We start from the raw sequence: 26,104 nt of genomic DNA on the forward strand, positions 1-26,104 counted from the left end.
CAGCATGCATTGCGGAACCAAAGGCCTTCGCTACAGTGTTTCTTTGAAACTGTAGTCTTATGAAGAGGAGCTTCCGACACCGGAAGCGGACACAATTCTTAAGGCAACCCAGTCGGTAGATTGGAGACCTCTTCACGTTATGTACATCAACAGCTATGGATTGGAGTGTTGTGTTTTTCGCGTCTTAAGAGCGGACACTGGACTAAACGTTAGAAAGACTACAATTCCCATCAGCCCCGCAAGTCTAGGGCAAGTAGTCCTCTAAGGTCAGTGAACTGAGGAAAAGCAGGAGTTACCCGCTCCGCCTAGGAAGGGGAAATTCGCCCAGGCCCACGTCTGCGCACCTGTAGTTCCGCCCCTCCGGCCCAGTGTTTGTTATTGTTGTGAGGTTCAGGCTTGTCCTGCCCCGCCCCCGCCAACGCAGCTTCAACCAATCAGCAGGGTAATAATTTTGAGGGACAAATTGTCAGAGCCAATCATCTTTTTGGAAACTCAGAGAAACAGAGGACTAGGCCCTGTCTCTATCCGCCATGTTAGATTCACTCCGCAGGGATAACAGCAGGCCAAGCAGCGAACGGTCCTTGCACTGGCCTCCGGCAAGCGCCCCCCGGGGGCGGTGAGCTGGTAAGGAAGCAAATGCGGTTACCTTGGTGTGGGGTCACGTCGCACCAAGAGGGCTTGGGAAAGTTCAGAGGAGACTCCTGAAAAGAGGAGAGACTTTTTTCCGTGTCTAGGGCAGCCAATCTTTTTAGTGACCAGATGAGAGAGCCATTCGTGTTCTGAGGGATCGTGAGGGTGGATACCGCTGGAGGGATGGAGAGTCCGTGAATCAGAACGCTGGGTTTCTTCCGAAGGAAGACCGAGATTCTCCAGTTCAAAAGCTCCTAGGCAAAGAAAATGAGAGCCTTAAGGGGGTGGTGACACTGTCTTGGGGACATCGAGTACTAGGAAACGATAATTGGAAGACTAGGATTAAGACTGCAAGAAAGAAATGGCATTACCCATACACCTTCCCCATTCCATCCTCCTTTTATTTTATTATTTTTTTGAGACCCTCTTAAAGAGATCTCCTTGGTCTGAGACTTTTGATATTGGAAAGTCACTCTTTCCTATTTATCAACTATCTAGTTTTCAGGTCCCACATTTGAAAGCCTGGATAGCTTGCACAGGCTTCTGGTGAAGACAATAATCAAAGGTTAGGTTCTCAGGTCGGTTTCATTAAAAGTATTTGTTGAAGCTGAAAAAAAAATCTGCATAGAGGAAAAGCTGATTTGTGCCAAGTGAAGGTGAGTCAGTAGCATGAACTTATAACACCAATTATGAAAGCTGAAGTTCTAGGCCCAAGTTATCTGATTCTACTGGTTTAAAGTCTACAGGAACAAATGGAACTAACTATAGCTTTGGTATTTCCACAAGTTCAAGATTAATGCTCTTACTGAAAGAATTCTCAAATGTAAGCAAAAGAGATGGGCATGGATTTTTTTTTTTTTTTTTTTTTTTTTTTGTGTGTGTGTGTGTGTGTGGTACTGTGGATGAATCCAGGGCCTGGCTCAAGCTAGGCAAGACTCTACCACTAAGCTATGTCCCCAGCTCTTTATAAATTTTATTTTGAGACAGAGTCTTACTAAATTGTCCAGGCTAGCCTGGAACTTGGATCATCCTGCCTCAGGTTCCACAGTAGATGGGATTAAAGGCATGTGTCACCACATCCGGTGTTAAGCAGTTCTTTATGATAAAGACCTGGCTGTGGTCCAGTTGAATTAGAATCTCTGACTTCCTGTTTTCTGCTATTGGCAAACCAGCTGGGTGAGTTCCAGATTATCCAACTAATTCTAATTGTGTAGTTTGAGAAAAGGGAAGGATACATTAGTTTCCTTCCAGATTCTCAAAAAGTGTAAAAGAATGTTTCTTTTCTTTTGGGGTTGGGTGGGGTACTGGGAATTGAACCCAGAGGTACTTTGCTACTGAGCTACATTCCCAGTTCTTTTTATTTTTGAGATAGGGTCTTGATAAGTTGCTTAGGGCCTAAGTCACTGAGGCTGTCCCAAAACTTGAGATCCTTCTGCCTCAGCATCCTGAGTTGCTGGAATACAGGCATGTGCCACCATCCCTGGCGGGAAGAATGTTTTTTGAAGTTGGAAAGTGAGAATGTACTTTGGAATGTCACTTTTGGCAGACTGAATCAATCACTTCATTCCCCTCATTTTTTTCACAAAGTCCTGGGAATTTTATAGGAATTCTGACCAATCTTGAGGACTCCAAGAATTTTATGCAATGTGAATAAATGCTTGATGGCAGCAGGATTGGGGCTAGAGACTAGTATTATTTTGGCAGTGAACTGAACTTTAGGTGAAGACAAAGAACGGGAAAAAATTTATGGGTTTTTAAAAAAATCTGTAATCTTCAGAGAGTTCAAGATTCTCAGAATGATAATCTCAAGTGTATTGTTTCACAGGGCAGTGCTTTATACTATTTTAATGCCCTAAGGACTGGTTTACTATAATAATAATAATTTTGTATTTTAAATGTTTTCAAAGAACTTGCACACACTTTTTGTGTTTGTGCTGAGGAGTAAACCCATGCCTTTGCATATGCCAGCATCTCCCTACCATTAAGCTATAATCCCAGCACCCCCTCATTTTTATTTAGTCCCTACAATAAAATTGTGAGATAGGCAAAGCAGAGATATTAGTCCTGTTATACAGATTAATTAACTAGAGCTCAGAGATGAACAGACTGTTCAGAGTTAAATGACTCATGTTGTGCCAGAGCTATATCTAGAACCCAAGTCTTCCTACCCCTTCTTGGGAACTTCCAGGACTTATTCGTCTCATATCGCCTATATGCAGGACAGAATCTGAGTAGCTGCAGATTAAAAATGGGATGAGCTGGGCCTGGGCACATAGACCTGTAATCCCAGCCATTTAGGAGGCTGAGGAGGAGAATCACAAGTTTGAGGCCAGCCTCAGCAGCTTAGTGGGAAAATAAGCAACTTAGCGAGAACCTGGCTCAAATTTAAATTAAGAGGGCTGGGATATGTATGTGTGTATAAACAACCATAATACCATTATTGTGTCTAAGAAGTTAACAGTTCCTTAATCTAGTATCTATTCTGGTTTAAAAAGATTTTTTTTTTTTTCTTGAGACAAGGTCTTGCTAAATTTAAAAATTAAAAGGGCTGGGATATAGCTCAATGGTAAAGCACTCCTGGGCTAAATCTCCAGTACCAAAAAGATATATATATAAAGATATATATATATATATATATATATATATATATATATATATATATATGGTTGTGTATATATGTACATATATGTATATACATATGTATACATGTGTGTATAAACAACCATGATACCATTATCATACCATTACATTTTATTAATCTAGTATCTACTCTAGTCCCCCCCAGTTTTTTTCTTGAGATAGGGTCTTGCTAAGTTGCCTAGGGCCTATAAAGTGCAGTCAGTCCTTAGAGATTTTACAAATGCTAGATGATTTCTGTGCATGTAGTCAAAATTTAAATACTGAGCAGACTTTGTTGTTTTTGAGATGGGGTCTCACTATATTAACCAGGCTGACCTCTCCTGGGCTCAAGCAATTCTTCTGCCTCAGCCTCCTAAGTAACTAGGACAACAGGCTTATGCCACTGCACCTCGCTCGACTTCTATTTCTAATGTGGAGGTTTCTAATAACTAAATTTTTGTGTTTTATTTGAGTCAAAGTCTTTATGACATAGTTTGGGCACTAATATCCTTATTTCTTAGAAGAAATAGTTCCAGGCTAGGGTCGTAGCTCAGAGGGGGAGAGCTTGCCTTGTACTTGTGAGGCCCTGGGTTCAATCATCAGAACCACATAAAAATAAATAAATAAAATAAAGGTATTTAATTTCATTTTTTTTTTTTTTTTTTTTTTTTTTTTTGCAGTACTAGTACCCAGGGACACTTACTGAGCTACATCCCCAGCCTCTGCCCCCCCTCCTTTTTTTTTTTTTTTTAAAGACAGAATCCTGCCTTGGCCTCCCTAGTTGCTGAGATTACAAGCATGATGGACCACTGTGCCCAGCTAGAACAATTTCTGTTTTTTGGGGGGGGATTCGAGGGCACAGAGAGACAGGGTCTCACTGAGTTGCTTAGCACCTCGCTTTTGCTGAGGCTGGCTTTGAACTCTGGATCCTTCTGCCTCCTGCTGAGCTGCTTGGATTATAGGCCTGTGCCACTAGACCCAGCCAGCAGTTCCTATTTAACAATGAAATTGGTTTAAAGCACCTACTAGAACTGGGAGCAGAGGCACACAGTTGTAATCCAAGCCACTGGGGAGGCTGAGGGCAGGAAAATCACAAGTTCCAGGCCAGCCTTAGCAATTTGGTGAGATCATAAGCAGCAAGGTGAAAACCTATTTCAAAATAAAAAGGGCTGGGGATGTAGCTCAATGGAAAATCCCCCTTCAGTCTGATCCCCAGCACCAGAGTAAATAAATAAAACACCTATTAAATTGTGAATTCCCTAAGAGTAAGGACATTGTTTCTCTATTTGCTTCTGTCACTCTCAAGCATAGTCCATAATAGATCCTCATAAGTATTCGTAAATGTTTGTTTGGTTTACAGAACCTTTTTAATGTGTGTATATATGTTTTTCCTTCTCTCTCTCTCTTTTGCCCACCCTCCCAACTGTAGCCCCACAGCATGGAACCACAGGTTACTCTAAATGTGACTTTTAAAAATGAAACTCAGAGCTTTCTGGTTTCGGATCCAGAAAATACAACTTGGGCTGATGTTGAAGCTATGGTGAGTATTGTTTTATTTTGCTTCTCAGTAGTTTAAGCATGGATTTTTTTTTTTCAAAGTAGCTATTTTTAGCATTGTTATTTTGTGGCTGTTAAATCTGTCATATTTACCATTTCTGGGCCTTTTGGAAAATTGTGTTTGACAGGGATTTAGTATTTGTGTAGAAGATGTGCCCTGATAAAGGCAACAAACGACTAAGTTGCTTTTGAAGAGTTTACAAAGGGAAGGTAAAATTACTTTTATTTAAATGAGATAGGAGTTAGAAATATTCAGAAACAGTCTGAAGAATTAGTCCTACCCAACCAGGCCTCAGAGGAATGTCTGTTGCCTGAAGGCAGATATGTCACTGTTGTTTGTCCACTACTAAGGATATAACTTGTATTTTGCAAGAGCCTGATTGTTTTTATTGCCAGGTCAGAGGTTGAATATCTGAAGTTGGCCTGAAAAAACTCCCACAAATGCTTAGACAACAGTTTAACTGTTCCTTTTTTGCTAGTGCTTTTCCTTGTCTTTGGATGCCCTTTGTACTCTTTTGGTTTTGTTGGGTTTGCAATGGTGAATGTTTCATACATGCCTTTATTTATCTAATGAAACCCTGGTGTTAAAAGCCTGCCCTTGTATCCTGGGCTCAGTGAGGCACACCTATAGTCCCAGCTACTCAGGAGCTAAGGCAAGAGGATCACCAGTTTGAGGCCAGCCTGGGCAACTTAGTGAGACCCTGTCAAAATAAACACTAAAAAGTGCTCTCGGTTTTGTTTTTTGTTTTTGTTTTCTTTCTGTTCTGATGCATTGATATCTTATTGCTTTAATTTGCATTGTTTTGACTATTGGTAAAAATCAAACATTTATTATGTATTTTTTTTAATCAGGGGGATCTACTGTTTTTTTAATATTTATTTTTTTTAGTTTTCGGCAGACACAACATCTTTGTTTGTATGTGGTGCTGAGGATCGAACTCGAGCCGCATGCATGCCAGGCGAGCGCGCTACTGCTTGAGCCACATCCCCAGCCCCTATGTATTATTTTTATTTCCTGAATTTTCAGAATAAATTTGGCCATTTTTACATGGGTTTTGTTTTGTTTTGTTTTGTTTTGTTTTATAGTGCCAGGAATTGAACCCAGAACCACATGCATACTAAGAATGTGTTGAACCACTGAGCTGCATCCCCAGCCCTTTTCTTTACTATTATTTTAAGACAGGGTCCTCCTGAGATGCCCAGGCTGGCCTTGAATGTGGGATCCTCTTGCCTCCGCCTCCTGAGAGTAGCTAGGATTATAGGGATGCACCATGGTGGCTCGCTTGGGTTGTTAATCTTATTAGTTATAGTTTTGCTGATGCTTTCTATGTGTTATGGATATTAAGCTTTTGTCTATAATCAGTTGCGAATATTTATCCCAGTCTCTTGTTTGGCTTTTGACTTGTAGTATTTTTTTCACCATATAAAATGTTTGATTTTTGCAGAGTATGGTAGCACACACCTATAAACCCAGCAACTCAGGAGGCTAAGGCAGGAAAAATCACAAATTCAAGGCCAGACTCAACAAGTTAGTGAGAACAACAAAAAAGGGATAGGGATGTAGCTCAGTGCTAGAATATCCCTGGGTTCAATCATCAGTAACTTTTTTTTTTTTTAGTTTAAAATGTTTAATTATATATAGTGAAATGTGCCCACCCTTTCCTTTATGACTTCTGGGTTTCTGTTACAAACTGCCTTTTTGATGTTTGGATCATATAGCAAATGTTTTTCATTTGCAGGTGAAAGTTTCATTTGACCTGAACACTATTCAAATAAAATACCTAGATGAAGAAAATGAAAAGGTAAATTATATTATGGCTCTATTACTAGATACTCAAAATAGGGATCTTATTTCTCCATTTATGAAATGGGGCTTGAAAAGTCAGGAATAGTGTTTATCTCATTCATACAGTGGTTTAAATATATTTGATAATTGCATGTTCTAAGAAGATTTGTGGCACCTCTGATGGAGTTGAAAAATAGGGAAACAACATTGAAGAAGAATATCTGAGAAATTACTTTACAATTATGTAGCAATCTTAAGTTTAAGTAACTTTCCCAAAGGCACAAAAACTTGGAAGTAATGGAGTAGGGGTTCAGTTCATATTCTCAGGCTTCAGAGCTAATATATTATTATTGAATTCATATATTATGCTGCCTTTTGATGTACCTGAAATAAAGAAAGGCACAGTACTTAAGAAATAAAATTCCTTAATTATTATTCATGAATAGAAGTGGTAGTGGAAAATCTGAACCCCCAACCTGAGATTTTTGTGTCTATCCTGTTCCTAGTAATAGAAATACTCAATTGAAGTCAGGTGATGCACTTCTGTAATTCCAGCAGCTGGGGAGGCTGAGGCAGGAGGATCTAGAGTTCAAAGCCAGCCTTGGTAAAAGCGAGGCATGAAGCAACTCAGTGAGATGCTGTCTCTACATAAAATAGGGCTGGGGATGTGGCTCAGTGGTCAAGTACTCCTGATTTCAATCCCCAGTACCACCTCCCCACCGTGCCCCCATGAAAAGAAATACTCAACTGGTGACATGTGAAATCATTGTTGCTTTTTCCTTTTTACAGGTATCCATTAACAGTCAAGGTGAGTCCCTGAGAGGATATATTCAGTCTTACTTAAATGCCATAATCTGTTCATTGAAGCAATGAGATGATTCCACTTACACTCGATCTTACTGTAATATTCATTTTAGAATCAAATTTGGTATACTATAAATTGACATTGATCTCAGTCTCCATGGGCATTAGTTACATGAGGTTTTGTGTTTTTTTGTTTTTTGCAGTGATGGGGGTCAAACCCAGGGTGTCATGAATACTAGGCAAGCACTCTACCGCTGAACTACCTCCCCAGCCCTGGGTTTTTATTGTGTTTCTTTCTTTCTTTTTTTTTTTTTTTTTTTTTTTTGTATATAAGATTAGTGCCTTTGAATAGCTTTAATGCAAAGTTCTCTTGTATTTAAGATCTAATATCCAGGCATGGTGGTGCATAACTATAATCCCAGCTACTCAGGAGGCTGAGGCAGGAGGAGCACAAGTTTGAGGCCAGCCTGGGTAACTTGGTGAGAACCTAACTCAAAATAAAAATAAAAAGGACTGGGGACGTAGATCAGTAGTAGACACCCCTGGATTTTCCGAGCACTGTCCCCTCCAGTTTTTTTTTTTTTTTTTTTTTTTTAATAAAAAAATAGTAAGTTAAGGTTTCTTAAAATTCTTAAAATTTATTAAAATTGCCTGTACTTTTTTAAAAAATATATATTTATTTTTTAGTTGTAATTGGACACAATACCTTTATTTTATGTTTATTTATTTTTTAATATTTATTTTTTAGGTGTAGATGGACACAACACAATACTTTTATTTTTATGTAGTGCTGAGGCTCAAACCTGGGCCCCACCCATGCTAGACAGGCGCTCTACCGCTGAGCCACAACCCCAGCCCCTGCCTGTACTTTTTTAAAAAATAAATTTTATTGTGTATAAAATAACAGCATGATGTTATGAGATACATTTGCATAGTAAATCATTATTATAGCAAAAAAATTAACATTTATCCTCACATAGTTACCTATTCTTCTACCCCTCCGCTGCCACTCCATGGTAAGAGCAGCTATAATCTATGCCTTTAGCAAAAATCCTTAATACAGTACACTATTATTAACTATAGTCCTCATACTGTAATTAGATCTTCAGAATTGACTATATTGAATTTCACTGTGTATTTTTTTTGTCCTTGTAGGAGAATATGAAGAAGCACTTAAGGTAATGGTTATTTAATCTGTTTGCAAATAATTTTAAACAGATTTATTGACAAAAATTTGAAATTGAATTTCATTAAAAACTAGTAAGTAAAAACACAGTGAAACATATTTTTAGGGAGATTCTGATGGGGAAGGCATATCTCAGCAAAAGGCAACTCCAAAAACAAGTTTCTTCTGTTATTGTCTCATCTCATTGCTGGTCCTGGTGCCATTATCCTGTTATTTAAACATGCAAAGAAGCTGGTTATAGTGTCATGCACATATAGTCCTAGCTACTCATGAGGCTGAGGCAGGAAGACCATGTGAACCCAGGAGTTGGGGGCCACCTTGGACAACATAGGAGACCTTGTTTTGTTTTGTTTTGTTTTGTTTTAAAAATCAGGTATACAGTCCCATGATTTTTCTTTCTTTTTTTGTGGTTATAGGGGTTTAACCCTGGACCTTGCACATGCTAGGCAAGTGATCTACTCCTGAGCTACACTTCCAGAACAACATGTTTTGATACATGTGTATATTGTGAAATTATTACCACAGTCAAGCTAAGAAACATATCCATCACCTCATATAGTTATCCATGAAGTGCTTTTTTTAAATGAAATCTTTTAAGTGTAAGGTAGAAAAGCAGATAAAAGAACAGTTAGCACCCGGACTTAATGGTATACCTCTATAATCCCAAGGAGGATTCAGGAGGCTGAGACAGAAAGATCCCAAGTTCAAGGACAGTCTTGAACTGTCTCAGAATAAAAACAAAAAGTGCTAGGGATATAGCTCAGATATAGAGCACTTGCCTAGCATATGCAAAGCCCTGGGTTCCAATCCCTAGTACCTTGATCCCCTGCCATACCCAAAAAAATATAATAATAAAGAACAGTTATTGGTGACAGTGAGAGAGAATTAGAACCCCATTGACTTGGCCCCTAAACTTGTAAAGATGTGACCACTTAAGCTTATTTTCCAAAATATGTTGTTAGAAAAGTAAATGATTCATTGTAGGATATGGTTTTAAGTTCCTCCAGTTTTGTTAGTCTAGGATTGAATTTTTTGAGATCGTGGAGATTAAAATTCAAAGATGGAGTATTTCATAAAAACCAATTGAGCCAGGCATGGTGGTGCATGCCTGTAATCCCAGCAGCTTGGGAGGCTGAGACAGGCAAATCAAGAGTTCAAAGCCAGCCTCAGCAACTTAGTGAAGTCCTTAGCAACTCAGTGAGACCGTATCTCTAAATAAAATACAAAATAGGGCAAGGGATGTAGCTCAGTGGTCAAGTGCCCTTGAGTTCAATACCTGCTACCAAAAAAAAAAAAATTGAAAGCCTCAGTACCACATACTTAAGTTTCCTTACTAAGGAAAGTTGAGGCAGAAGGATTGCAAACTGAAGGCCAACCTGGCAACTTAATGAGACCCTGTGTAAAAATAAAAAATGAAAAGGTCTGGGGATAATGTAGCTCAGTGGCAAAGTGCCCCTGGGTTCAATCCCTAGTACAAAAAGAAAAAAAAAAAAAAAAGGTAATAATTCAGTTAATGAAAAATCTCACCAAGTCGCTTCACTAAAAACTTACTGTTTAGGTTTAACAGCAAAACTACTCATAGATAATAATCTTGGCAAGGAAATAGAAGGGACAGTAATGGATAAATTGGGTATCCCTTATCCAAAAATTAAGTGTTGGAATTTTCTTTCTTTTTTTCGGGGGAGGGGTATATATGCATATACATTATCAGATATCTTGGGAGGACCCAAGTCTAAACTTGAATTGAATTATATGTCACATAGACTTTATACACAGCCTGATAATTTTTTACAATATTCCTGGTATTCTAGCATTTTGACTGCAACTCATATGAGTTCAGATTAACATTTCCCACTTGTGGCATCATGCCAGTATGCATAAAATTCTGAATTTATTTCATATTTTTAGGTTAGGGATGCTCAACCTATATATTTATTTAACAATGCAAACAAAAGTTTCCAAATTCTCTAATTTACCATACTATTCATGTATTTTGAAATTTTCTTTGGGAAAAGAAAATCACACAATGTGTTTTTGTTTCATAACATATGCTCTCAGATGGCAGTTAAGCAGGGAAACCAACTGCAGATGCAAGTACATGAAGGGCACCATGTTGTTGATGAAACCCCACTCCCAGTTGTAGCAGAAAAACGAGTAGCTGCCAGGACAGGGAAGAAGCCACTTGCACATTATTCTTCACTGGTGAGAGTCTTGGGATCAGACATGAAGACCCCAGAGGAACCTGCAGCCCAGGTATGAAGAGATGGACCTGTCTGTCAAATTCTCTCACCTTACATCTCATTTTCTTTTCTATAAGATTTAAGTATTCATCAAATATGTGGGAGTTGGCCAGGCGTGGTGACACATGCCTGTATTCCCAGAAACTCAAGAGGCTGAGGCAGGAGGATTGCAAGTTCAAGACCAACTTCAGCAACTTAGCTAGCAAGACCTTGTCTCAAAATGTAAAGAAAAGGGGTGGAGATACGACTTAGTGGTTAATGACTCTGGGTTCAAGCCTCAGTACCAAAAACAAAAGTTATTGTGACCATCTGTCTGACTTTTTGAAACTTCTTGGTTTGCTTCTGGAGAAGGGAGAGCAGAGTAGGATAGAGGCTTTATTTTCCTTTTATATTCCTTTACACCGTGATTATTTAAAACCTTATGCTGTATAGTTTGACAAACTCAAAATAATACATTTCAGGGCAATTAATTTAAATAGAAAAAGTAAACTTCAAGATCTTGAATTGTGTTTTCATACAGCCATTTCCACTTACCCCATGTGACAAAGACCAGCCTCAAGACAAGCCTCCAGACTGGTTCACAAGCTACTTGGAGACAGTGAGTGTTCTCTCTGAATTGGGTTTTAGCAGCATTGTTGACCCAGGTGGAATATGGAAAATAAAAAGCTGAACCCAAATGGCTGCTGCCTCTGGTGCAAGTGAATCTTGAAGAGTGGTAGCTAGTGATTTCCAAACTTGGTAGATCTAGTCAAGAACATACTAGTCTTTGGCCACATGTGGTGGTGCACACTTGTCATCCCAGCTACCTGGGAGGCTGAGGCAGGAGGACCATAAGTATGAGGCCAACAATCCTGTCACAAAGAAAAATTAAAAAGGGCTGGGGCAGGGCATGATGGCTTACACCTGTAAACCCAGCAACTCAGGAGGCTGAGGCAGGACGATTGCAAGTTCTAAGCCAGGCTCAGCAACTTACGGAGCACCTAAACAACTTAATGAGACCTTGTCTCAAAATAAATTAAAAAAAAAAAAAAAAACGGCTGGGGGCGGTGGGCTGGGGTTGTGGCTCAGCAGTAGAGCGCTCACCTAGTGAGCAACAAATCAAAAGGATTTGTTGTTTTCTTTGAACTGGGAATGGACCTTTTGTTACATTACTGTTTATTTCATTCTTTAGGTATTAGTTGTTATGTTTTTATGTTATACCAGAGATAATGAGGTTTCAGATTTGTTGATATTGTTACAGCTTTTTGCAATATTGGAACTGAGTTGTCTCCATCTTCTGTTCTGTGTTCTAGTTCAGAGAGCAAGTGGTTAAAGAAACAGTTGAGAAGCTTGAACAGAAATTACATGAGAAGCTTGTTCTCCAAAACCCACCTTTGGGTTCTTGTCCCTCAGAAGTCTCAATGCCTATTTCAGAGGAAACACTATTTCTGCCAGAAAACCAGTTCAGCTGGCATATTGCTTGCAGCAACTGCCAAAGGAGGATCATTGGTGTGCGATACCAGTGTAGGTAAGCAGTTGCCTGAGAATAGCTAGGATTGATGGGCTTTAAAGCAGTGACTTCCTAGCATTCTCAGTTAGTAAAAGAAAATTGGGTGTGTCTGAACATTAGATGTTGTAGCTCTAGAAGGGAAGCACACACGTGCTTTGTGGTTTGAGGGATGACTATTCAGATTGCTGTGTTCAGATATGCATTTGGATTAACAGAGCCAGGCAAAGTCATGTTCCCCAAAACAAAATTAGATAACTAAGGATAGTTCCCCTCTTGTTCCAAATGCTTTCATATCTTGCTTCCTCACTTAGATTGTCCCACAGAAATGGATGCATGTTAAATGTTATTGTCCTCATTTTATTTATGAGGAACATTAAGACTTGATATGGTTGGGGCTGGGGATGTGGCTCAAGCAGTAGCGCGCTCGCCTGGCATGCGTGCGGCCTGGGTTCGATCCTCAGCACTACATACCAACAAAGATGTTGTGTCCACTGAGAACTAAAAAAAAATAAATAAATATTTAAAAAAAAAAAAAAAAAAAAAAAAAGACTTGATATGGTGAGGTGCCTGGTCAGATTACCACCAAGCTGGCATTGGAGCAAATATAGAAGTCTTATCTTCACCCCCCTACCTTGGTACCTGCTATGCCATTCTGTACTCTGCCATTCTTCTCCTCAAGCCTATGCCCATCCTACAACATCTGTGAAGATTGTGAAGCAGGACCATATGCCCATGACACTAACCATGTCCTGCTGAAATTACGGAGACCTGTTGTGAGTTCTTCTGAACCATTTCCTCAGTCAAAGTACTCTACTCCTCGTCTTCCTGCTGCTCTGGAACAAGTCAGGTAAAACCATATAGTTGAAGATCATTGTTCTCTGATTGGTTTCTTGGTTCTGGTAACACAAAATGCTAATGATAAAAAAATCTGGGGCTGCAGTTGTAGCTCATTGGTAGACTGCTTGCCTATCATGTCTGAGGCACTGAGTTTGATCTTCAGCACCACATAAAAATAAATAAAGGTATAAAAAATACAATTACATAAAAAAAAATAAAATAAAAAGATTCCTAAAACAAATTCTGAGCCAGGCGTGGTGACAGACACCTGAAATCCCAGAGACTGGGGATGCTGAGGCAGGAGGATCACAAGTTCAAAGCCAGCCTCAGCAATTTAGCAAGACCCTATCAGAAAATAAAAAATAAAAAGGGTTGGGGGTGTGGCTCCGTTTTTAAGCTTCTCTAGGTTCAATCCCTGATTCAAAAAAAAAAAAAAATCTGATGAGCTGGACATGGTGACACACATCTGTAATCACTTGGGAGGCTAAATCAGGAGGATTAAGTTTGAAGCCAGCCTCAGCAATTTAGTGAGACCCTGTCTCAAAAAGAGCTGGGATGTGGGCTGGGGTTGTGGCTCAGCATTAGAGCACTTGCCTAGCATGTGCAGGTCTCTGGGTTCGCTCCTCAGCACCACATAAAAATGAATGAATGGAATAAAAGTACTGTGTCCAATTACAATTAAAAAATTAAAAAAAAAAAAAAAGACTGGGATATAGCTCAATAGTAAAGTGCCCCTGGGTTCAATTACCAGTACTCAAAAAAACAAAAACAAAAAATATGGTGATAATATGTAATGTCATAGACTGTAGATTGTCTCCTTATTTCTACTCTTTTTGTTGATGTGCTATAATGAAGGCAGTTATCCAAGGCTAATGAAGTGGCAACAATAACCGTACTAGAATTTAAGAAGCTAAACTAGAAGTTGACACTGATAAGGACTGGACTTGGCTCCAAATTGCTTTGAGATTTGTTTGTGAGTGCATTTTTTGTTTTTTAAAGATTTTTGTTTATTATCTCACAGGCTCCAGAAACAGGTTGATAAGAATTTTCTTAAAGCAGAAAAGCAGAGATTGCGAGCTGAGAAGAAACAGCGTAAAGCAGAGGTCAAGGAACTTAAAAAGCAGCTTAAACTTCACAGGAAGATTCATCTTTGGAATTCTATTCATGGACTGCAGAGCCCCAAGTCCTCTTTGGGCCGACCTGAGAGCTTGCTGCAGTCTAACACCCTAATGTAAGCCTAGGGCCATGGTGGGGATCAAAAATTTCAGGTCCAGCTCTCTAAAACTATAACTTAAGCTTTATTTATTTATTTTTATTCTTTCAAGTTGGGGGTTTCTCTAGGTTGCCTAGGCTGGTCTTGAACTCCTGGGCTCAAGCAAACCTCCTGGCTCAGCCTCTCAAGTAACTGGGACTACAGACATGTACCACTGTGCTTGGCTAGCCATCTTTTATCTTTATCCATTGGCGGCTCCTAATATGCACACCTTGAAACTTCCCATTCTTTGGACTGGGGATATAGCTCAATATTAGAGTATTTGGGGGCTGGGGATGTGGCTCAAGCGGTAGCGCGCTCGCCTGGTATGCGTGCGACCCGGGTTCGATCCTCAGCACCACATACCAACAAAGATGTTGTGTCCGCCGAGAACTAAAAAATAAATATTAAAAATTCTTTCTCTCTCTCTCTCTCTCTCCTCTCTCACTCTCTCTTTAAAAAAAAAAAAAAAAATATTAGAGTATTTGCCTAGCATGTGCAAGGCCCTAGATTCAATTCCAGTACCTCAAAAAATAATAACTTCCCTTCTCTGATCCTAGCTTTGGGTGGTTTAATGGTTATTTTTGACATTTGCTTTATTGCCTTCTTCAGAAAGTTAGAAACTAGTAAGGCTCAGAACTGGGATGGTTGTGACCCCTTTTTGATGGAAGCAGTCTAGATTTGAAGTGAAAGGGAAAAATGATTTAAGAGTTTTACACTCCAGTTGTTTTTATATGGACCCTTTTAATTTTCTTCCTCATGTTTTGATTTATGGTCTAGGAGCTATAGCTTAGTGTGGAGTGCTTGCTTAGCATTCCTAGGCCTGGGATTTGATCCTCGGTACCACCACCAAAAAAATAAGGACAGTTTTTTGGGGTTTTTATTGTCATTTTGATTTGTTTTTTTGGTACTGGGATTGAACCCAGAGGTATGTTACTACTGAGCTATATCCCAAGTTCTTTTTATCTTATTTTTAGACAGGGTCTTGCTTATTTGCTGTTGGTCTCACTAAATTGCCCAGGCTGAACTTGAAGTTGCAGCCCTCCTGCCTTAATCTCCCAAGTTGCTGGGATTGCAGATGTGTACCAGCATGCCCACAACACTTTTTATTATTATTTGGGGGAAGTTGGGAGTTACTGAAGATTTAACCCAGAGGCACTCTACTATTGAGCCCCCCGCTTTATATATATATATATATATATATATATATATATATATATATATATATATATATATATATATATATACACTTAGTTGTAGATGGATACAATACCTTTATTTTATTTATTTATTTTCATGTGGTGCTGAGGATCAAACCCAGTGCCTCATACGGGCAAGGCAAGCGCTCTACCACTAAGCCACAACCCCAGTCTCCCAGCCCTTTTTTTATCTTTCATTTTGAGACAGATCTAAGTTGCTGAAGCTGGCTTTGAACTCATGATCCTTCTAGCTCAGACTCCCCCGAGTCACTGGGATTATAGGCATATGCTACTACTGTGCCTGGTTCACATTTTAAGGCAAATGCATTAGTACATCCTCAAGAGTGAGTCAGCTTCTAGAGTCAATGTGAGATATTCTTAAGCCATCACACCCAACAGCAAGTGACTAAGCATCTGAATTTGTCTTCAGGCTCCCCTTGCAACCCTGTGCCCCAGTTATGCCAACACTCAGTGCAGCATTTGTGGATGAGAATTTGCCTGATGGGACTCATCTTCAGCCAGGAACCAAGTTTACAAAACACTGGAGAATGAAAAATACAGGAAATGTAAAGTGGAGTGCAGACACAAAGGTATTTTTTCTCACAAAAAGTGAAGATGAGGTGATTTAAAATGCCATAGCTTTCACCTGACAAGCTTTCTTTCTCTGGTCATTGTTCTTTTCAGCTCAAGTTCATGTGGGGAAATTTGACTTTGGCTTCTACAGAAAAGAAGGATGTTTTGGTTCCCTGCCTAAAGGCAGGCCATGTGGGGGTTGTGTCTGTGGAGTTCATTGCCCCAACCTTGGAGGGAACATACACTTCCCATTGGCGTCTTTCTCACAAAGGCCAGCAGTTTGGGCCTCGAGTCTGGTGCAGTATCATAGTGGATCCTTTCCCCTCTGCAGAGAGCCCTGATAACATTGAAAGGGGCCTGATTGGTGCAAGCAAAGCTGATGATCTCACCTGCCAGCAAGAGGTGAGGATTGATAGACTTTGGTTCAGTATGCCAAGGTATTTTCTCAAGAATTAGGGCAGATGTGAGTAAGACTAAAATAGCTTACTTATAGCTGGCTATTCTTCCAGAAATCATGAAAGGTTTGTGTGTTGGTCATCTTTCTGTCACTGTAACAAAGTACCTGAGATAATTAACTTAAAAAGAGAAAGGTTGGGGGCTGGGGATATAGCTCAGTTGGTAGAATGCTTACCTGGTATGCACAGGCCCTGGCTGTAGTCTCCAGCACAACAAAAAGAGAGAGAGGGTTTTTTTTTTGGGGGGGAAGGCTGGTTTGGGAGGGGGGTGGCTAGTTTTTTGTTTTGATACTGGGAGTTGAATCCAGGGGTACTTTATCGATGAACTATATTCCCAGCCCTTTTTATTTTTTGAGACAGGGTGTTGTTAAGTTGCTGAGGCTGGCTTTGAACTTGCGATCCTCCTGCTTCAGCCTCCTGAGTTGCTGGGATTACAGGCGTGTGCCACTGTACTTGGCCCTTTGTACTATTTTAATTCTAAAATTATTAGATCTCATCATCGGGGCTGGGGATGTGGCTCAAGCGGTAGCGCGCTCGCCTGACATGCGTGCGGCCCGGGTTCGATCCTCAGCACCACATACAAACAAAGATGTTGTGTCCGCCAAGAACTAAAAAATAAATATTAAAAATTCTCTCTCTCCTCTCTCACTCTCTCTTTAAAAAAAAAAAAAATTAGATCTCATCATCAGTTTTAAATGTAGTTTGTGTGTGTGTGTGTGTGTGTGTGTGTGTGTTTCAGGGGAGAGGTATTGTGAGCCTAATTTTTTTGCCGGCCTAAATTTGTCCCCAATGGTTTGACTTTATAGGTTCTTCTGGCTAAAGAAGAAATTCCACTGGGTGAAGTGACTCAGCAGACAGAAGGGACAGGAACCTGCATTCTACAGAAGACAAAAAATGTTTCCAGCGAGAGAGAACTCTACATTCCATCTGTGGACCTTCTGACTGCGCAGGTGGAAGATTCAGCACTTTGAGGGGCAAGGGACAAGAGAAACCACATTCGGGAAAGAGTTTTTAACCTTGTTGAAGAGAAGGTGGTATAGCCATAGGTGGTTCCCAGGCAAATGTAATTAATAGGAATGAGATCACCCAATATACTAAGTTTCTGAACTTGAGTTTTTACTAATTGAATTAGGAATTCAGTCCTGTGCTTAACTGCAACTTTCCTTTAGTTGCCTCTTTGTTTTAGCCTGTCTGGTTTACCTTCATATCCACCACATTTTTTCTGTTTCTTGACATTTGGTCATGTGAACATCTAGTTCCCATTTAACTCTTTTTGTTTTCACTTGACTGATGGGAGGCATGAATTCAGTTGAATCCAGCATGGTCTGCAAATGAACTACAGATCTCATCAAAACAACACAGTCCTAGTATTCACTACAAGCTGCCTAACATGGCCTGTATTTTTTCTAGGACCTGCTGTCCTTTGAGCTATTGGATATAAACATTGTTCAGGAGTTGGAGAGAGTACCTCACAACACACCTGTGGGTAAGACTGTCACTCAGTTTATGGTGGTTATGTTATTATCAGGCACAAAGGTATTGTAGCCTGTGCTCTGGTAGTTGCTGGTTTATTCTGAAGAAATAGATGGCAAGGATTTCTCCTACAGTGTGATTTTAAAGCTGCACCCATGGGTCCATTTTCCTTCTTTCCTTCCCATTATGTATCAGAAGCAACATGAAAGTGTGCAGGGCTTCTCCACCATAGAGGGATCATTTTCTCTGTTTTCCTGCCTTTTTTCCTTTATATTCCATGATTTTGTGTCTTGGCCATTGCCTTGCAGGCCAAGTAACTGTTTTATGATCCTTCCCAAATCGGTTGATCTGTCTGAGGTAGTTGCACACCTGTTGGTCTACAGGTGTTGAAGCATATCTGGTTTTATTTTAGCCCTGCAGGAGGTGTGAAACCTATGAACTGCTACTTCTGGACACTTGACTGTTTATGATGTGATGCTTTTTCTCAATTGATGGTTCTCCTGTCTTCAATTCTCCAGATATGACTCCCTGCATGTCTCCTCTGCCACATGACAGTCCTTTAATAGAGAAGCCAGGCTTGGGGCAGATACAGGAAGAAAGTGAAGGGGCGGGATTTAAAGCACTTCCTGGTAAGGGATTAAATATCTGTAATGCATTTGCTGCCTCTCTAATACCACATCCGTTTTTAACTCTTGTTTCTTACTAACCTTAACATATAAATGGGTGTCCAAGAGCATCTCACTTGTCTCCCTAGATGGCACAGAGAGCAGCTATTCCTTGACCTGGTCTTAGCGTGGATAATGAATAGTGAAAGTCCTCAAATCTTGAAACACCAAGTGCAGACAAGGTTTATGTCTCTTTCAGATTCCACAGTATCCACAAAGAGGAAAGCTGAGAACATTGCTTCAGTGGAGGAAACAGAAGAAGACCTGAGTGGGACCCAGTTTGTGTGTGAGACTGTAATCCGATCCCTTACCTTGGATGCTGCCCCAGACCACAACCCACCTTGCAGACAGAAGTCCCTGCAAAGTGAGTTCTCCCTGCATTTTCACCAGCCAGCAGGGTGACACCTGAATTGTGATTGCCAGACCTGAATAGTTAGAAGTACTCTACTTCATTGAGAGGCGAGGGAATATGATCTTTGTTAGATGACATGTATTTTTTAAACTATGCATGCTGTCTGATTCTTCTCATTAAAGAATCAAGAGCAAAGGATTATGGGCACACACCCATAATCCCAGCTACTTGGGAGGCTTAGGCAGGAGGATCCCAAGTTCGAGGCCAGCCTGGGCAACATAGCAAGACTCTGTCTCAGAATAAATATTAAGACAGGATACACTGAGGATGTAGCTCAGTGGTAGAGCACTTGTATAGCATGTACAGAGTTCTAGGTTCAGTCTTCAGTATACCACCAAAAAAAGAGAGAAGAAGAAGATGCCCTAACTTATTTCTGTACTTCCCAGGGTCAGAAGTACAGCTGCATTCCACAGAAGAACAGCAATCAGTTGTTTTGCCTGGATTCTGCAGAAAGGAGTCTTCCCGTAAGTTGACAGAGCTCTTCGGCACAGACCCCTGTTGGCATCTAAGTTGTCTGCTTTCTCCAAGAGCAATAGTCAGGAAAATAGTGAGGAGAAGAAGGAATACCAAACTAAGTTTTTTGTGGGGTTTTTTTTTTTTGTGTGTGTGTGTGTGTGTGTGTATGGGGGGGGTGTGTACCGGCGATAGAACACAGGGGCACTCAACCATGGAGCCACATATCCAGCCCTATTTTGTATTTTATTTAGAGACAGGGTCTCACTGAGTTGCTTAGAGCCTCACTTTTGCTGAGGCTGGCTTTGAACTCATGATCCTCGTGCCTCAGCCTCCAAAGCCAGGTGTGTGCCAACATACCCAGCTGCAAACTAAATTTCTGGCCGTTAAATCCTGCTATAATAAATCTCTCTGTAGTTGTGCACGGTGGTGGACACCTGTAATCCCAGCACTTGGAAGGCTGAAACAGGAATCCTGATCATGAGTTGAAAGCCAGCCTTAACAATGATAAGGTGCTAAGCAACTCAGTGAGATCCTGTCTCTAAATAAAATACAAAATAAGGCTAGAGATGTGGCTCAGCAGGCGAGTGCCCCTGAGTTCAATCCCCGGCACTTAAAATAAATAAATAAATACTTTTATAACAGAAAATTCTAGAGTCAAGTAGGTAGAGCCAATAGTATGTATTTTAAGAACTGTCCAAAAATTCAAATTCTGGTGCATAAAAATAATACAGAGCCAAGTGGACTATAAGTTTGAGGCTAGCCTGGGCAACTTAGACTCAGTTTCAAGATTGAAAAGGTAGGTGCAGAGCACTAGGGATGTAGCCCAATGGTAGTACATCCCTGGTTTAATCCCAAGTACCACCCAAAAAGGGGGGGGCATCTAATTTGATCGGTACTTTTAAATATGATTTGTCTCACTTTTGTTTAAAGTATACACATACATGACATATATTTATGTTTTTTTCAAACGTGTAAATGTGTAACAAAAAGCCCTGGAAGGGCTTATCAAAATGCCCCATCCTTTTTCCTCTTCTTATGATGGTGCCTCCTCTTTTTCAGATTTGTATTGCTGGGCTGAGGGTATAGCTCAGTGGTAGAGTGCTTGCCTAACATGCGTGAGCCCTGGCTTCAATCCCCAGTTCTGCAAAAAAAAAAAGATTCATATTGCTTGTCAGGAGCCTGGATGTTCTGCCTGCCTTGTTTTTGTGAGCTTTGGTTCTTTTTGTTTTTGCATAGTCTTCAAACTTGGAGTAAAGCCTTGGTTCCAGTAGCAGCCCTTCCCTTTGGTTCTTCCCTCTCCTCTGGCATTTATAATTCTAGCTCATGATTCACAAAGCTTTACCAAGTAAGAATAACACCAGAGGCTGCTTTTAGGATTCTACATTCAATTGATTTCTTTCATCCTTTAGTGAAATTTGCGTTGCCTAAAGAAGGACCACTTGGAGATGAGCAGGAAGAGATTGTTATGGAGGAGGATGAAGAGGAGGAACTCAAAGATGAAGTTCAGAGTCAGTCCTCTGCTTCCTCAGAGGATTATATCATCATCCTACCTGAGTGTTTTGATACCAGCCGCCCCCTAGGGGACTCCATGTATAGCTCTGCACTCTCACAGCCAGGCCTGGATCGAGGGGCTGAAGGCGAGCCTGGAGTTGAGGCTGGACAGGAACCAGCAGAGGCTGGGGAGAGACTTCCTGAAGAGAAGAACCAGCCACAGGAGCACAGCATCAGTGACATCCTCACAACCTCACAGACTCTGGAAACAGTTCCCCTAATTCCAGAGGTGGTGGGCCTCCCACCACCACTGCCCAGGTACCATTCACACCCACCTCAGCTGGGGTGTTCTTCAGAGGTGAAATAGAGTGGGAAGAGACAACTTAATCTCAAAATATTTTTTTTCATCTGTTTGGGAAGAGACTATTTCCTGTAGTGAAGTCTGAATTTAGATGAATAAAAGTCATATTTTCCAGTATTTGTGGATTTTGGATTTAAAAATTACTTGTTTTAAACGTCAACCTTAGATATCTAAATATAGCCTGTCTACTTATTTTTTTGATTATTGAGAAACAGTTTTTAAACACAAACATCCCTGGACTTTCCCTTGTTCTGTTGATTCATGAGTAAAGGCAGCAAAAACTTTATATATTAACCCAAAGCATAATTAGAAAGCTAAATCCATTATGGAAAAAATACACTACAAAACCAGAAAGAAATTATTTAAATTTCTACTAGATCTGAATTATTGCTTGTTCCTAATAGTATAAAATGTTGGAGCCTTGAGTATAATTTACCATTTTCCCAGGAAGCTAGACATTTCCCTTTGTTTATATCACTTGAAGTAATGGGGAAGTAACCAGACTGAAGCCAATCTTTCTAACTTGATCGTGGTTCAGCAGAAAAGCCAGGAATAGAATGTAGCCCTTGTGACAGAATTGCTAAGTTCTCTGGATCAAAAATGTAAAGCCACTATGAAGAATTTGGCATTGCTGTGCTGTGTTTACTTTTCTCCACCATTACCATAGATGGTTTGATTTTGTTTTGTTTTGCATGAATAGATGTTTTTAACTTACTTGGAATATTGTGTCTTTCTGAAAGGAGCCCTCCTTGTGTACAGCATGGTTCCCCAGGAGTGGATTTACCAGTTATCATACCAGAAGTTTCTTCAGTCCCTGACCAGATCAGAGGAGGTAATGAATAGCTTGAAAGTCATCTCTTTTTCTTTGTTCCTTTCTAATGGAAACCAGGTATAAATAGGCTCTCCATCTTCATAATTCTTGGCAGTTTTTAGAAACTTGCCTTTTCCTTCTTTCTTCATTCTTCCCTCATACTTTCTTATTTCTATTCTCTAGCTAAATATTTATTAAATGAGACCTCCTAGAGGTAGGTATTGTGCTATAATGGACAGGCACATATAGTATAAAATGTTGGAGCTTTGAGTACAATTTACCATTTTCCCAGGAAGCTAGACATTTCGCTTTGTTTACAAAAAAATTTTAAAAAAGAAAGAAAGAAAGACTTCAAACACTGTGAACAGATTGCCACCTGCCTCTATAATGGCAGTGATGTGACTTAGGATACACTAGGTACTTATGGATGCTGCATCTAAGCAACAGCTCTTTTGCTTTTAGAGCCCAGAGGCTCATCAGGTTAGTATAGGTTTCCAGCTCTAGTTCCACCTTTCCTGACAGAGCCCTTGTGGCATTTCAGTTAATGCCTGTGGGTCTGTTTCTTTATCTATAAAATCAGGATTTTAGAACTGGATGCAATGGCATAGCATTGATGTGGGAGGATCTCTTGAGCTCATAAGTTTAAGATCTACCTGGGTGCTGAGTGTATTGGTGCACACCATAATCCCAATGATTTGGGAGGCTGAGGCAGGAGGATCACAAGTTCAAGGCCAGCCTTAGCAACTTAGTGAAGCCCAAAACAATTTAGCAAGACCCTGTCTCAAAATAAAAACTGAATAGGGCTGGGGATGTGGCCCAGTGGTTAAGCACCCCTGGGTTCAGTTTCTGGTATCTAAAATATTAAATAAATAACTGACCTATCTGGGCAGTAGAGTGAGACATACCATCTCCCCCCACTTCCACCCCCACAAAATCAGGACAGTATCACTGTGAACTTGTGATTAGGCTCTCAACATCACTTCTCACTCTTCCCCAAAAAGTCAAGCATAAAAACATTTGAGAACTAATGTATCAATATGATAGGATTGTAGGCTTAATTTTTTGGATCAATCAACAGTCATTTTACATTTCTGGATAGTTTCTCTCTATTACTTCCCTAAATAGAACTTCCCAAACATTAAAAAAAAGGGAGAGAAATACATGGGGCTGGAGTTGTAGCTTAGCGGTGGAGCGCTCACCTAGCACAGGTGAGGCCCTGGGTTCGAGCCTCACCACCACATAAAAATAAGTAAATAAAATAAAGGCATTGTGTCCATCTACACCTAAAAAATAAATTTAAGAAAGAAAGAAAAACTTCAAACACTGTGAACAGATTGCCACCTGCCTCTATGATAGCCATGATGTGACTTAGGATACACTAGGTACTTATGGATGCTGCATCTAACCAACAGCTCTTTTGCTTTTAGAGCCCAGAGGCTCATCAGGACTTGTAAACAGCAGACAGAAGAGCTATGACCACTCAAGGTAACGACCTTGTGCAGTCTCTTCTTCAGAAGCAGGTGGATATCCTAGTATTGCTTCTGCTTCAAAGAGCCTCTCAGAGCATGTGTCCATTTTCAGAGAGCAGAAAAAAAGAGCAGTTTTTCTTGTTCCGATTTCACCTAAGTCTTGTGAGCAACACTGGACAGAGGGCTAAAACTGATATTTAAGTGTTTTTGTATTCCAGACAAAAAGGGAGTGCCCTAAAGTTCACCTCACTCTTACTGCCAGAGAAAGCAGGAAGGTCAAGCCCAGTGTACATCTTAGTAATTTTTTCATAGACTCACTTGCCTCTCTGAGGTGAGCTGTCAGTCAGTACCCCAGTGTGCCCATGACCACATTAATAATCAACTAGGACTGAAAGCTGTCATGATAACCAGAGTGGTGTGATTCCTGCAGTGCCCATACAATGTACCAGTAGAGCTGGGCCCTACATCAAACCAAGATAGCTAGAAAACTGATAAAAATCATCACATTGTCTTTTACGTCTGATTTTTTTTTTTCCTTAAGGAAATTTTTTTTTCAGGGATTAGCACCCAGATTATTTTATAAGAAGTAATGGTTTGTTGTATTTGGGGAGATAATTTGGTTTTCCTCTGTAGGTACCACCATGGGAGCAGCATTGCTGGAGGACTGGTAAAGGGGGCTTTGTCTGTTGCTGCCTCTGCATACAAGGCCCTATTTTCTGCACCACCAGTCACTGCACAGGTTAGTGTATGTTTTATTTTCCTGAACCTCAACTCACAAATCACCAATGAAAACGATGGCATCTGTCTGGATTGGCCAGTAAACTAACATTGTGGAAAGAGCATAGGCTTTAGATTGAGAGAGGAGCTAGTCCAAGTGTTGGCACTTTGGGATAAATAACACACTGGTTCTTGCCCAAAGATAATGGGAAACAAGAGAGGTGAACACATTTACAGTACAGGGTAAGATACTATGCTGGTATAATCAAACAGATGAAACATTTCAGCCTCACTAGTAGATAATACCTGAACTGAGTCCTAAAGGATAAAGCAAATGTTTGTCAGGGAAGAGTGATAGAGTATTATGGGGCTGGGGTTGTGGCTCAGCAGTAGAGTGCTTGTCTAGCACATGCGAGGCCCTGAGTTCGATCCTCAGCACCACATAAAAATAAATACATAAAATAAAGTTATAAAAAATAAAAAGAGTGATAGAGTATTATAAGCCAGGCATGATGGTGCACACCTATTATCCCAGCTACTCAGGAGGCTGATGCAAGAGGGTCACAAGTTCAAGTCAAGCCTGGGCAACTCAGCAAGACTTTCATCTCTTTAAAACAAAAAGAGTGTTGTAGACAAAGGGAATAGCTAGTAATAAAAAAGACTTGGAAATATGAATGTAGAGGGTGCTTCTGGTCTGAAAAGAATAAGAAGAGAAAAGACCAACTGTAGATTAAGGGGTTAGATTTTATTTTAATACTAATGAAGAACCATACAATGTTTCTAAGGAAGTGATTAACAGGAACATATTTGTTCTTAGTGAGATCACTCTGCTATAATCTGGAGGCTTGGATAGAGCCAGTAAAGAAATCCATATGAAAACCCACGTATATAGCTAGAAAGGAAGATTCAAAGAAATAATTAAAAATATAAATCTCAGAACTTGGAGACCATAATTAAGTGACTAAAAAGAAGTCAAGGATAAATCCCAAGTCTGTTACATAGTTCATAGTAGCATGCATTATGAGCGGCTCTGCAGGTAGGATATATTTGAGTAAGAGGAGAATAGGAATTCGGTTTTGGATAGGGTTGTTTGAGGCATAGCCTAGTAAAAGTAAAGATAACCAGAATACAGTGAATACATACATCTGGATCACAGGGGAGAGGTTTGGCTTGGTGACAAAGTTTGAGAGCCTTTTTGCATACAGGTTATAGTAAGAGCCATGTGGATGGATGAGATTATCCAGGAAGAATGGGGAAGGCAAAAAGGAGCCTTAACATCAGGGAAAGGAAAATCCTGCAAAGAAGACAAAACTAGGAAGAAAATGAAGAATTATCTACTAGAATTTAGGAAGTTTTAATGAGAGGGATGTATTCAGCAGTGTTAGCTTCTGCGGAGAGGTGTGAACTGGTAATGAGGAATTTTGAGAGTTCAAGTATGCCTCACTTTCCAGTAGACTACAAAGAGAGAAAGAGAGCAGAAGTCTTGGGCATGGTTGGTATGCCTATAATCCCAGCTATGGGAGGCTAAGGCAGGAGGATCATAAATTCAAGACCAGCTTCAGCAACTTAACAAGACCCTGTCTCAAAATTTTAAAAAGCACTGTGTATGTAGCTTCGTGGTA

The 26,104-nt window shown here is 40.2% G+C and overlaps 1 protein-coding gene across 1 annotated transcript in view; it reads left to right on the plus strand.

The window, feature by feature from the left end:
- The first annotated feature begins 518 nt into the window (after nucleotides 1-518).
- Nucleotides 519-26,104, plus strand: part of Nbr1 (NBR1 autophagy cargo receptor) — a 28,583-nt gene continuing 2,997 nt past the window's right edge. The window contains exons 1-21 of the mRNA XM_026382445.2: nucleotides 519-624; nucleotides 4,679-4,789; nucleotides 6,546-6,608; nucleotides 7,382-7,400; nucleotides 8,552-8,574; nucleotides 10,641-10,835; nucleotides 11,343-11,420; nucleotides 12,115-12,329; nucleotides 12,991-13,158; nucleotides 14,170-14,379; nucleotides 16,030-16,189; nucleotides 16,284-16,574; nucleotides 17,434-17,577; nucleotides 18,038-18,113; nucleotides 18,619-18,729; nucleotides 18,965-19,129; nucleotides 19,564-19,641; nucleotides 21,043-21,442; nucleotides 22,226-22,317; nucleotides 23,724-23,781; nucleotides 24,399-24,504. Coding sequence (XP_026238230.1) covers nucleotides 4,688-4,789; nucleotides 6,546-6,608; nucleotides 7,382-7,400; nucleotides 8,552-8,574; nucleotides 10,641-10,835; nucleotides 11,343-11,420; nucleotides 12,115-12,329; nucleotides 12,991-13,158; nucleotides 14,170-14,379; nucleotides 16,030-16,189; nucleotides 16,284-16,574; nucleotides 17,434-17,577; nucleotides 18,038-18,113; nucleotides 18,619-18,729; nucleotides 18,965-19,129; nucleotides 19,564-19,641; nucleotides 21,043-21,442; nucleotides 22,226-22,317; nucleotides 23,724-23,781; nucleotides 24,399-24,504 — 2,754 coding nt within the window. The 5' untranslated portion in view covers nucleotides 519-624; nucleotides 4,679-4,687. The remainder of the gene's footprint in view (nucleotides 625-4,678; nucleotides 4,790-6,545; nucleotides 6,609-7,381; nucleotides 7,401-8,551; nucleotides 8,575-10,640; nucleotides 10,836-11,342; nucleotides 11,421-12,114; nucleotides 12,330-12,990; nucleotides 13,159-14,169; nucleotides 14,380-16,029; nucleotides 16,190-16,283; nucleotides 16,575-17,433; nucleotides 17,578-18,037; nucleotides 18,114-18,618; nucleotides 18,730-18,964; nucleotides 19,130-19,563; nucleotides 19,642-21,042; nucleotides 21,443-22,225; nucleotides 22,318-23,723; nucleotides 23,782-24,398; nucleotides 24,505-26,104) is intronic.

The sequence above is a fragment of the Urocitellus parryii genome, chromosome 7 (assembly GCF_045843805.1).
Source record: "Urocitellus parryii isolate mUroPar1 chromosome 7, mUroPar1.hap1, whole genome shotgun sequence".
NCBI classification, from domain to species: Eukaryota; Metazoa; Chordata; class Mammalia; order Rodentia; family Sciuridae; genus Urocitellus; species Urocitellus parryii.